Genomic DNA, 13,728 nt, shown 5'->3' with positions numbered 1-13,728 from the left:
AATATTTTTAATAATTTTGTACATGAAACAAAGTTTTGACTCTGTTTTGACTCTGATCCATCATATAAGGTGAGATGTGAAATTTTCTACTTGTGGCATCATGTGGGTGCTTAAAAAGTTTTGGATTTTGGAGCATTTCAGATTTCAGATTTTTGGATTAGGGATACTCAACCTGTGTTAGTAAAGAGTTCAGTGTCCAAAGATATAAAGATTTCTTCCTGAGTGTATCAGTAATGTAAATCCAAATCTCATCAAATCTGTCAATTTAGAAATGATTTTGGAAGGCCTATAACTAAAATAGACAATTAGAATCTATGCATATGTGTGTGTATGCAATGAAAACATTTTTAATGAAATTTTGGAATTCAGTGGTTATTTCTGATACATGCTAGGTAAATTATGAATCTGTTTTCCAGACGGATCAAAATATTTAAAATAATAAAGGGAGCAATATAGGAGTAGGATAACTGTTGGTAATACACATTTTGAAATATTTTTCTTAGTAAGTTTAGAAATTAAATCTTTTTGAATGAAAAATGGCAGAATACAGGGAGTGAAAACATGAATGGGTAAAGGACATGCTGACTTTTAAATAAACTAGGAGAGCCTATGCGCCTTTTTATAAGTAAAGCTGAACATTTTCCTAGAATCCCTGTTAAAAAGAGAACGGTATTTTTTTTTAAACCATGGCAGTGCCAATTCTTTGCTACTAAATCACTGACGTAAAGCATCTGTTTCCCAAGCTGCTCTTGTCCCAGAAAGCTAAAACTGCATTGCTTTCTGTGACAGAGCTCAGCATTAGGCAAATTATGCTGAGACCAACTCATTGGAACAAAGAGTTCCCATAGGCTGAAGCCACAAGCATCTGTTTCTTAGTGCCAAGATGCAAAATGTGCAAAATTCATGAATTGTAGATGAGTAGTATGAAATAGAAAGTAGAGATCATTGATGAGAAGAAATGCGTACATTCAGGACATGGCTGGGTTTTCTAATTCACAGAAACTTGTTCTGTAAATTGTCTTCAAGTTTTTAAAAGTTGCAATGAATATTTTCAGTGGTAGTGAGGATAAATGCAGAAAATGAAAGCAGTTCCAAATAAGCTAAAGGAAAACACCCACAATGCCAAATATATTTATTCTTGGATAGCCTAGCCTCTGAGACAACCCTGACTCAGTTGACCCCGTTAGTGTTACTCATGCACTAAGGAAAGGTTAAAACACATATAGGTAATTTCAAAAGATAAAATCTCATTGAGGGAATTAATTTAACTTGATCTCTCATCACATATTATTGGAATTGTCATCTTCCTAGAGCTTTGAATCACTATGATTGTACCTGTTCTTTACATCTTCTGGTATAGGTGTCATTTTTTAATCAAACAATCCATACAGTAAATCAGTAAAAGTAAAAATCATATAAAGACTATGAATAATGGATAGTTACGTGGTCTGCACACATCCACCCACACACATGCAGACACATACACATATCAACTCGAGTTGATAATATATTCCTTTTTTTCTATCCCAACCTTAAGTTGTTTTCTAACAAGGCTTTTTGGTTATCAGTGGATGAAAGTAACCGAAGAGGAATAGAATGTGATTGGAATTCAATACTAAATTTACCCTTTCGTTTTTTTATAGGCATGTATATCATTCTGTTTCAACTCCCCCTGTTTACCCTCCTAAAAATGTTGCTGACCTGAAACTACATGTGGCAACTTCATCTCTCCAGACTTCTGATGCAGTGATCATTCATCCTGGAGCCATGCTTGCCATGCTGGACCTACTGGCCTCCGTTGGGTCAGTGACACAGCCAGAAGTAAGCTTGGATATGTTAGTTCCTTCCCATCTGTAATGAAATGAATGAAAGGACGTGAGTGCAATTATATGAGCTAGGGGGTTGAGGAGAAAGTTAGTATTACATACTAAAGTAGCTGGAAAAAAAAAGGATTTTTTAATTTGAGTGTTACCTTTCATGATGAATGGTAGATATATATGTTTTAGAATCCAGTTCATTTGTTACAAAGGCAACCAAGGTGGTTTCTTCTGATACTAGAATAATTCTCTTTCTCCTTGTAAATCCTGCTCAGCAGTGGACATTGCTAATGAATAATACAGAAGGAAAAATGACTGAAGATACTACATTGAGGCTATTTGTCTGTTTTGACTTGTTGCACTCAAGAGTTTGGGTGAATTGGAGTTTGGGTGGTGATTTTTATTAAAATGTTATGTGGTCTCTAAGGCCTAAAGTGTCACAGATGTAAACAATGGGCTTTCCTTTAAACTAGTTATCTGCCCACCATTAAGAAGACTTTGTCCCTGCTATTTCTATAAAAATAGAACTACTTTTAGTCATACAGTCATACAGTCATGTAATACAAAAGTCTAAAGAGAATAGAATCCAGCTGCCTGTATTTCTCGCAAAATTAAAATAGGACACGTTTGCCTAACCTGTTCTGGAATTGCTATATTGCTCTAAGCCAGTTACTTAATTTATCTGAATGTATTTGGAAGCATATAGAGACTTCATGTTAAAAGGTATGCTTCTGGCCGGGCGCGGTGGCTCACGCCTGTAATCCTAGCACTTTAGGAGGCCAAGGCAGGTGGATCACGAGGTCAGGAGATCGAGACCATCCTGGCTAACATGGTGAAACCCCACCTCTACTAAAAATACAAAAAATTAGCCTGGCGTGGTGGCGGGCGCCTGTAGTCCCAGCTCCTCGGCAGACTGAGGCAGGAGAATTGCTTGAACCCGGGAGGCGGAGGTTGCAGTGAGCCGAGAGCTGAGATCACACTATTGCACTCCAACCTGGGCGACAGGCAAGACTCTATCTCAAAAAAAAAAAAAAAAGTATGCTTCCGCCGGGCGTGGTACTAGAACTTGGGAGGCTGAGGCAGGTAGATCGCCTGAGTTCAGGAGTTTGAGACCAGCCTGGCCAACATGGTGAAACCCCATCTCTACTAAAAATATAACAATTAGCTGGGCATGGTGGTGGGCGCCTGTCATCCCAGTTACTTGGGAGGCTGAGGCAGGATAATCACTTGAACCTGCGAGCCAGAGGTTGCAGTGAGCCGAGACCGAGCCATTGCACTCCAGCCTGAGCAACAAGAGCGAAACTCCGTCTCAAAAAAAAAAAAAAAAGGTATGCGAAAAGAATTGTCACCTTTCTCACTAAAAATGACCTGACTGTGTGGATTTCTTTGTTGGTTTTAGCATGCTTTGGATCTTCAACTTGCCGTGGCAAATATTTTACAATCCCTGGTGCACACGGAAAGGAACCAGCAAGTCATGTGTGAAGCTGGTCTTCATGCACGACTGCTGCAGAGGTGTAGTGCCGCACTGGCTGATGAGGACCACTCACTGCACCCACCCCTGCAGCGCATGTTTGAACGATTAGCCTCTCAGGCCCTGGAACCCATGGTACTGAGGTGAGTTCTCTTTCATACTCAAATAATCCACAATTAGTAATGTCAGTTTCTAGAGTCCTTATGATTCCAGAGTTCCTGCCTTAATGGACATATATTCCGTTATCTATGGGCAAAATATAACAAAAATGGACAAAATACTCAAAATATAGCACTTAGAAACAAATAAATCTAGTTATTAGTAATCATTTAGTGTTTCTGTCCATCAGTTATTTCTTTCATTTGAATCTAGCAAGCTCTCCCTTTCCTTTAAAAATAAAGTCATGCATTTACTTTATATTTAATAACTTTTCATATGTAAGAAGTTTTTAAAGAAATACTTTTTAACTTTTTAATTTGAAATAATAATAGATTCACCATAAGTTGTGAATATAGATCCAAGAGTTTTCCTGTGCCCTTTGCCCATTTTTCTCCAGTAGTTACACCTGACATAACTATACTACAGTATCCAAACCAAAAAAATGATATTGGTATGATGTATTTATGTGCACATACAATTATCTGTTATTGTATCACATGTAGATTCATGTAATCACCACACAATTACGATGTCACAAAGATTTCTCTAGTGCTACCTTTATTGTCATACGCACTCCCCTAACCCCAACATTGTTAACCCATGGAAAGCACTGATCTGTTCTCCATCTCCATAGTTTTGTCATTATGAATAGGGGTCTCAAATCCCCGAGCTGTGGACCAGTACTGGTCCATGTCCTATTAGGAACTGGGCTGCGCAGCAGGAGGTAAGCTGTGGGTGAGCCAGCATTTACCGCCTGTGCTCCACCTCCTGTCAAATCAGCAGTGACATTAGATGCTCATAGGAGCGTGAACCCTATTATGAACTGTGCATGCAGGGGATCTAGTTTGGGCACTCCTTATGAGAATCTAACTAATCTAATACCTGATGATCTGAGGTGGAACAGTTTCATCCTGAAACCATCCCCCACAGCCCATCCATGAAAAAATTGTCTCCCACAAAACCGGTCCCTGATGCCAAAAAGGTTGGGTACTACTGATTTTGAGAATGTTACATAAATGAAGTTATATAGTATGTGATCTTTTGAAATTGTCTCTTCACTAATCATATTGCTCTTGAACTGCACACAAGTTGTTACATGTATCAGTAGTTTTTTCTGTTTGTTACTGAATAATGTTCCATATTATGGATGTATCACAGTTTGTGAATCATTCAAGAAATATATACTTATATATGTGTATTTCTTGAATGATTCATAGATATCTGTCATTTCCTCCAGGAAGCCTCCTGCTTTGAGCCACCCTTCCAAAAGTCTGGGTAGGCTGCCTGTGTATAAACTCTATAACACTGCTATTACAGAACTTACTATATTATAAAACTTTCACAAGCTTTCTTAAAAATGGTTGAAATTTATTTGTAAGTTTTTAAAACTGACTCCAAACTGTGAACTAAAAAACTTTTATGCTGTAAACATTTGTTAAATGGTGTTGTATCAGGCAGTGTTCACAGCCTTTATAATGCCAAGATGAGTGAGATGGACCTACTCACTTCATCCATTATCTTGTAGTTGTACTCACCATCCTAAAGTTTCGAAAATACCATTGAGATTTTCCCCTGATCCTTTTTGGTAATCTGCTACTTAAAAAGTAGAGAAACACAGAGAGAGAGAGAGAGAGAGAGAGAGAGAGAGAGAGAGAGACATTGTCCCATACCTAATGCTACTGTTTTACCAGATAACTTGTATTGCGTAGTTAGATAAATAGAATAAGCAATGAAAGTCAACCATTGGGTATGTTCAGTTTTCACAATGAATGAGTTCTCACAAAAAAAAAGTCAAATGATGATACAAGTACTTTGCTACTTAAAAGCCATAGATTATAAACTAATTGTGTCTAATGTTCTACATGAAAAACTGGCAAACCTAACTTGTAAGCCTTTTTTGTTTCCTGCTATAGGGAATTGGAAATTTAGAGAAGTATTCTACTTTTTTCTTTTTTAACATGATGTTGTAAATGACAGGATATGGAGGGCTCATGCTCTTAAAAAATGTATGGTCTAGTAAAGAATACATGCAGATAAGCAGGAAATGAAAATATTGTTTATTAAGTTTGTAATAGCAGTGTTGCAGAGTTTATATAGGGGCAGAGACTTTTGGAAGTGTGACTCAAAGCAGGCTTCCTGGAGGAAATGACAATTAATGAAGTAAAGTATGAGGCCGGGCAGTGTGGCTCATGCCTGTAATCCCAACACTTTGGGAGGCCAACGCAGGAGGATTACTTGAGGTCAGGAGTTTGAAATAAGCCTCTGAATAACATAGTGACACCCTGTTTCTACAAAAAAATATATATATGTATATATACACACACATATATTTTTTATATATGTATATATTTTATATATGTATAAATATGTATGTATAAAAATATATAAAATATATATTTTATATATATATTATATATATAAATATATAAAAAATATAAAATATATATTTTTTAACTAGCATGGTGGTGTGTGCCTGTAGTCTTTGTTACTTGGGAGACTGAGGCCGAAGGATTTCTTGGGCCCAAGAGTTTGAGATTGCAGTGAGCTGTGATCACACCACCGCACTCCAGTCTGGGTGACAGAGCAAGAGCCTGTCTCACACACACACAAAAAATTGAGCTGCAATATTTTTTTGCAAAAAAAATTATAAATAAAAAAGTGTAAAGTATGGAAGAGGGTTAATCAGGTGAAAAAGTAAGGGCAAGAATTTTTTCCCCAACAAGAAAGACAAATATGTCTTTCTTCCAGGGTAGAGAAGGAGTACAGCTTTCTTAGGCAGTCAGAAGCTTTACGTATGTCTTTAGTGGAGTTTATGATTGGGGGAAAGATGGGAGCAGTGAAGCTGGAGAGTACAGTAGAAATCATCTGATGTATGGTACTGAATGCTAGCTGTTTTGTGTTTTCAACTATGAGAAACGGACAGCCATGGAAGAGTCTTAAGCAATAGAGTGACACTGTGTAGATTTAAGTTCTTTGAGATACTGACTGTAGTGAAGAATGGATTGAGTTGGGGCAACATTGGTGTCACAGGAGGTAATTAAGACTCTGTTTTAGGAATAGTAAAATGACGTGGTCTGGGTGATAACAGCAATAATGAGAGAAGAGAGCAGATTCCATATTTTTATGAGTGGAAATAGCAGGATTTTCTAATTTTCTGAATATGGAAAGTTAAAGAAAGGAGAAGGAACAAAAACACATTTCAGTGAGATGTAGAACAAAAGAAAAGCCCTGGGTTTGAATATAAGGTGATGAGTTTGGTTTTAGAAATATTTGAGTTGGGATTCTTCTAAAATATTATTAACTTCTAAAAAAATGAATTTATAAAAATGTGTAGCAGATATATAGCTATATGGTGATTACATGTAAAACTAACACTGTATATGTTTTATTATACTTGCATTTTTTGTATTGTAATTAGTCTGTTGGAATTTATTAAATTCCTTATTTGAAAATGTTTGGTTTATGAATTATAAATATTCTCAAGGAATAACTGTCTAAAAAGCAAATTTTAAAAAAAAGTGGCAGATATATAGCTATATGGTGATTAAATGTAAAACTAACACTATATTGTTTCATTATACTTTGCATTTTTTTGTATTGTAATTAGTCTGTTGGAATTTATTAAATTCATTTTCTGAATATTTCGTTTATGAATTATATAACATTCTCAGTCAAGGAATAACTTTGCTTTGTCTCTTTCTTAGGGAGTTTTTACGTTTGGCAAGTCCTTTAAATTGTGGTGCCTGGGACAAAAAACTGCTAAAACAATATAGGGTCCACAAACCAAGTTCACTGAGTTATGAACCAGAGATGAGAAGTAAGTTGACTTTTGAAATTCCCTTTTTTGATTTATTTTATGAATGAAAATCATGTAGGGGCTGAATATTACTTCAAGAAGTTTGTGAAAGCAAAGAAAGAGAAGGGTTTATTGTTTAAATAGAGAAGCAAAAGATTGGGTTGATTGAGGAAGGAGGCAGTTGGAGTGAGGAGGGAATCATTGGTGTTTGAAGGATCCAGAAGAGATAAGAATTACAGGCGGAACAACCCTTGGCTTGGAAAGGAGATACCTCTTTCTCAGAGGATTCATAGTTTCTTGCCTTCTGCGAGTAGCCTTTGCTGCCTGGACTGAAGAATGGTTGATTATTGTTGACAGGCTGTGGATTTGCAGGGCAGCTACTGCAGGAACACATGGAGGATAGGAAATTAAAAATACTGATAAAAGTAGTTGAACTGATACATTAATCCTGCTTATAGGTTGGATAGGGAAAGAAACGAAGCCAAGTGGCTAGTGATAGGCTGAGAGAAAGGGATAGATGGCCACTTTGGAAGGAAGTAGTGATCATATAGTTCAGCCCCTTCGTTTTTCAGGTGACAGTTCTGAGGTCAGATTAAACAAACTTCACCCATTATTTGAGTCTTAATTTTTCCTCATACAAATTATTATCAGTGATTAGCAAATACTGTGTTTGTGTTTCAGAAACTTTAAGATATTCTGAGTTCTAACACTGTTGTATTAGAGAACAGAAATGATTGCAGGTTTTCATGTTAACTGATATACAGCTCCTGGATGCATATTTTGTTATTGTGATGTTTTTGTTATTATTTTTGTACTTTACACAGTTAGTTAGAATTGAATTGTGATTTCCTTTGCTAAGAGTAGAAACAAAAATAGTTCCTTTCCCTAAGAGAATATTTGAAATATTTTTATAGTTACCTGAATATCCAGCACATTTAGAAGGAAAACAGTTTCCTACACTCATGTAGTTTATTTTGAGAGAGAATATTTTCTTCATTATTCTTCACGTTTGTAATGTGTCCCTGGAGAGATAATGACAATCTGTTTAGAATTTTTCTTTTTATTCTTGAAATTGTTACGCTTTTTATAAATATGGAAATCTTTCAGTTAAAGTACTTTTATGATCGCACATTTTGTTCTAATAATTGTAAGGAAATAATTAATAATGGGGAGAAAATGGGAGAAGCAAGTTTCTGCCATTTATCTCTAATTTGTTTTATAATAAAGATGACCTGTTTCTTTTCATTTTAGTGCTCTAAAATTGTTTACTTTTCCCTCAAAGAGAATTAATAAATCATAGTTTTGTGAAATAAAAGTATTACCTGATTTGTAAACTATTAACTGAGATTTATAATTAAATTACATTGTATCAGTGGCTTTGATGACAATTATTTGAGATGTTTATTAGTTTCCAACATTTCTGCAATGTGCATATTGCTTTAGTAAAAAAGGAAATGCATGCTATTAAGTTTAAAAATAAACTAAGTACATTAAAACTGGATAATGATCTTGGCACTTAAAAAGAAAATTATTGTGTATTGAAACTGAAGTGGTATTTACAAATAAATCAGCCTTGTAAAGTTATTTTAAAATTCCATATGACATTTTCCCAAGAGATTTCCTTGACTTACAGGTAGTATGATCACATCTCTGGAAGGTCTGGGTACTGATAATGTTTTTAGCTTACATGAAGATAACCATTACCGGATAAGCAAGAGCCTGGTAAAATCTGCGGAAGGAAGTACTGTACCCCTGACCAGGGTAAAGTGTCTGGTCTCTATGACAACGCCACATGACATCAGACTTCATGGGTCATCAGTTACTCCAGCTTTTGTTGAATTTGACACATCGCTTGAAGGGTTTGGGTAAGAAATTTGCAAGGAAGCCAAGCTTTATTATTTTATGCCTCATACTTGCCTTTACAAATGGATCTTTGGTTTTAAATATACTTAATTAAAATATATTTTACCATACTTAATATTTTTTAATTATTGAGTTTTTTGAGCATGATATTTTAAGATTACTACATTTAATTATTTTTGTTTGTTATACTAAATAAATTGATATGACATAGGAACCCAAAATCTTAGGCCCATGGACCAAATCTGTTTTGTTAGTAAAGCTTTTGCAAATTTTTTTTTTTTTTTGTAAATGAAGTTTTATTGGAACACAGCCACAGTCATTTATATTTCCTATGGTTGCTTTTGTGCTAGAGTGTCAGAGTTGAGTAGTCATGATGGAGACGGCCTGGTTCACAAAACATAAAATATTTATGATTTGGACCTTTCCAGAAAAAGTCTGCCAACATCTGATGTAATAAATATAAATGTATAGATAATATATAAATTAAAATTAAATTGAAAAGTCTTTGGGTTTTATCATCATCTATCCTTCAAATTACCTAGCGTAATAATTTATACATTATAAGTATTCAAGGACTGTCACTTCAAATGAGTAAATTATTTCAAGTGGCAGCAGATTATAGTAGCAGAAATGGCAATAATGAATCTATAAAGAATCTAAAAGAGTTCATGAAGTCCAACAGCCTTAAAATAGACACAAATGCTAATATATCTAATAGCTAGATCTGTTAGCTATTAGAGTTTTTTTTTTCTTTTTTTTTTTCCTTTTGAGATAGAGTCTTGCCCTGTCGCCCAGGCTGGAGTGCAATGGCGCGATCTTGGCTCACTGCAACTTCCACCTCCCAGGTTCACACTCTTCTCCTGCCTCAGCCTCCCAAGTAGCTGGGATTACAGGCGCACGCCACCATGTCCAGCTAATTTTTGTATTTTTAATAGAGATGAGGTTTCGCCATAGTGGCCAGGCTGGTCTCGAACTCCCAACCTCCAGTGATCTGCCCACTTCAGCCTCCCAACGTGCTGGGATTATAGGCGTGAGCCACTATGCCCAGCCTTAGAGTGTTAATTCATAATTTTTGTCTATACTAGTTGTTTGTGGGATTCTTATATGGATTGAAACCTCTGTGTTTTAAGAATATTATCATAGGTCATTATCAAACCATAGATTAAAACATGGTTGGGAATAGTCAAAAGCAATCAGTGGTAACAAGAGTGACAGAAAGGGGCACGTGGGAGTTTTCCTTCAGTGATGAAATTGTTCTAATGTCTTGATTGGGTTTATACATTAGAGTATGTTGCCATATGCATTTTGTATCTTAATTTTTTTTAATTTAAATTAAAAATGTTATTTTGGGAGATTTTAAAATTATGTCTTTTGATACCCTTACATGATTAAAAGAAGGGAAGGGCTTTGCAAGGCATCCAGATTTATTCCATGATATTTTCTCTAATCAACATTAAATACTGGCAGTTATTTCACCGTGGTAAGTGCACAGTGTTAAGAGAAGGAGTCATTGATCTCTAATATGTATGTTGTCTTTTCTTTAATAGCTGTCTGTTTCTGCCCAGTTTGGCCCCTCATAATGCTCCTACAACTAATACCGTCACGACAGGTCTTACTGATGGAGCTGTGGTCAGTGGCATTGGTTCTGGTAAGTAATATTTTCTTTCTGCTTATGATAATTTTTTTCCAGTACATTATATTTAATTTAGAGTTTACATGCTTTTGTTGGCATCTTTTTAAAAATATAAATATTAATCCACACAAACTTTTTTTAAAAATTTTTACTGTAGGTGAAAGATTCTTTCCTCCTCCCTCTGGCTTAAGTTACTCTAGCTGGTTTTGTATTGAACATTTTAGTTCTCCTCCAAATAACCACCCTGTCAGACTTCTTACTGTTGTACGCCGAGCAAATTCTTCCGAGCAGCATTACGTGTGCCTTGCCATAGTTCTATCAGCAAAAGACCGATCTCTGATTGTTTCCACCAAAGAGGAACTCCTCCAAAATTATGGTCAGTATTTGTTTTTTCTGTTTTCTTCTTTTGATTATAAAAGTATTAAAACTTCATTTTTGTATTTATTTTAAAAGTCCAACTAATAATGACTTTTCAGCTTAAATTATTATAGCATAGAACAAGTTATATGAAACATTGAATATTGCTTACCAGTGAATTTTAAGGCACTTTCAAAAGAGACTTACAAAACAGTGGAGGGAGTGAGTACCTAATAAGGACTTATCTCTACTTGCCAAGAAATCACAGCTTTTCATAGGAAAGCAGGTTGCTTGTTTGATGTATTTTGGTAAGGATTATCATTGGCTGTGAATTCTGCTTAACTAATTAATATTCATTGAGCACCTGCCTGCCATATGTGCCACACTGTGCTAGACACAATAACATTTCAATTACCTTATCCGTCACTTACCTTCAAGATATAATGCATACTATATACTATTTTATAACTCGAATTCCCTAGTTTTCTCCAACATGCCATGACTTTACAGTGCTGTACAGTAGATCTCCAAACTCAAAGCATTTTGTATAAATGTGATTTTTTAAATTTTGTTCTTTTAACTAAGTAAAATAATATCACATATTGACATGTGGTTGGTATTCAATACATATTAATTTAATATGAATGTTAGTCTTTAAAGATTGTAAGGTTTCCTGACTTAGTATTCCTCATGGTACCTAGCACAGAACTAGACATCAATATAGTTAGTACTTTAAAATTCTTGTTATGATGCTTTATTTGTCCCTTAGTAGCATTTGGTCCCGTTGACTAATTCGTCCTAATTAAAATTACCTCCAATCTTGTGTTCTAGAATACTCACTATTTCTCTGATCTTTGTTTTACAATTTCCTTCCATCTTGAGCTTTCTCTTCTATCTGCCCCTCAGAAGTAGTGTTCTCCAGTGTTTCACCTTTCATCTTTATACTTGACCAGCTCTTCATGGGAAAAAAAATCGTGAACTAGTATTGCTTTAAGTCTTTTTATCTCAAGGACTGTGAAGTCAAGGTTTTTTTTTTTCATTTGTCTATGTCCCAAGCTAGGTCCTCATATTTCCAACTGCATATTAAACACCTCCACATGAACAGTATTCCAGTAAACATCTCAGTTTCTAATATTCCTTCTTTATAAAACCTACATCTCCTTTAGGAGGCTGAGGTGGTAGGATTGGTGAAGCCCATGAGTTTGAGGTTGTAGTGAGCTGTGAAGGTGCCACGGCACTCAGCCTAGGAGAGACATCCCGTTTCAAATAAAAACAAAAAACCTACATCTCCTTATATTTTCCTGTGTTGATAAATGGCACAACCACTGCCAGTTAGCCCAGCTAGAAACCTTGAGTCAACTTGAAAATACCACCCCTTCCACTAAGTCTTACTGTAATACTCCTCCCTAATATTTCTCAAATCTTCCCTTCCTCCCTGTGCCTACTTCTATAGCACTTGTTTAATAGTCTTCATCTCTTATCTAGACTTCATAGATTTTAATTTTTAATTTGTTTTTGTCTGCTTATGCTATTTGAACCTCCCACAAACAAAATTATTAATCTTTGTAATCTAGGCTTCCCTGTCTAACACAGTACCTAGAATGTATTAGGCATACAGATATTATGTAAACATATAAATACATGAATAGAGGAAATGAACGGCCTGAGAAGGAAACAATGAGAAAAGTGAATAATAATGGGGAACTCGAAGACACCCTAGAATTTAATGGAAAAGTTAAGGAGTGGATCTGGAGATAAATCTATAAACTAGGAAAATATTTTCTAACTCTTATCTCATTTTTATTACTAAACGTAATTTGCCAGGTTGCTGTAGTCCATATATGATTAGAAATGACGGTAACATATGTGTTAGTATTGCCAGAATTCATTCTCTCAACAGCTATAACCCATTACGATGCCTAGGAAATTAAGAGTTGTCATAAGCCAGTTGGCTCACTGAGATACCCTGACATACCACTCAGTGCTGGAAATGTCTTAGTTCAACCCTAAGTCAGAAAGTGAAACTCTCACAAATGTTTATAAGGAATATCTTCTTCGATACTTGAGAAGACTTATAGTCTACGAACCAGGGAAGGAAGAGGGACGAGTTCCTTGTTTCACCCATATGTTCATATTTACTTTCACCTCCATTGGACCATAGCACTACACCTTTCAAGGCTTTAGGACTCTGCTTTCTGCCTAGTTTATTCAGTTCCTATATCAAGTAACCTCATGGATAAGATTTTTGTCTGTGTAATAGTCTTATCAACAGACATATATTCTGAATTCCCGTTCTAAAATATAATCTAGGTATTTAAGTATGTGCAGATATTTTAATATTCCAAAAATAGAAATCAATATTTTATTTGCATTTTCTTCTTCATGTCACATAAATTTTACTTTCAGTATGTTTACTTGTTTGTACATGCAGTGAAAAATACCAGATCTGCTTTAAATTATATGGTTACAGGTTAGCCCTTTTCTTAATTTTCTTTTTAAATGAGTATTTAAAATCTGGTTTTCTACTGCTGTCTTGCCACTTGTTAAGTACTGATAAAAGGTAAACTAATTTTTATTTAGCTTAACATTAAAATTAAATTAATATGAAATCATTATTTCTTAGCATGGTCTG

General features: G+C 35.2%; 2 protein-coding genes across 12 annotated transcripts in view; one reads left to right on the top strand and one right to left on the bottom strand.

Moving 5' to 3' along the window:
• OCIAD2 (OCIA domain containing 2) overlaps positions 1 to 13,728 on the bottom strand; it is a 1,147,735-nt gene that overhangs the window by 538,259 nt on the left and 595,748 nt on the right. The gene's annotated exons all lie outside the window — the stretch shown is intronic.
• Positions 1 to 13,728, top strand: part of WDFY3 (WD repeat and FYVE domain containing 3) — a 309,436-nt gene that overhangs the window by 179,318 nt on the left and 116,390 nt on the right. For all 11 annotated transcript variants that reach the window (XM_050790042.1, XM_050790041.1, XM_050790040.1 and 8 more), the window contains 6 exons: positions 1,644 to 1,821; positions 3,217 to 3,431; positions 7,152 to 7,264; positions 8,877 to 9,108; positions 10,654 to 10,754; positions 10,897 to 11,115. In XM_050790042.1, the coding sequence (XP_050645999.1) occupies positions 1,644 to 1,821; positions 3,217 to 3,431; positions 7,152 to 7,264; positions 8,877 to 9,108; positions 10,654 to 10,754; positions 10,897 to 11,115 (1,058 nt within the window). The remainder of the gene's footprint in view (positions 1 to 1,643; positions 1,822 to 3,216; positions 3,432 to 7,151; positions 7,265 to 8,876; positions 9,109 to 10,653; positions 10,755 to 10,896; positions 11,116 to 13,728) is intronic.

Source organism: Macaca thibetana, chromosome 5, assembly GCF_024542745.1.
Source record: "Macaca thibetana thibetana isolate TM-01 chromosome 5, ASM2454274v1, whole genome shotgun sequence".
NCBI classification, from domain to species: Eukaryota; Metazoa; Chordata; class Mammalia; order Primates; family Cercopithecidae; genus Macaca; species Macaca thibetana.
The sequence above is the reverse complement of the archived record's forward strand: the minus strand, read 5'-3'. Positions and strand labels throughout refer to the sequence as shown.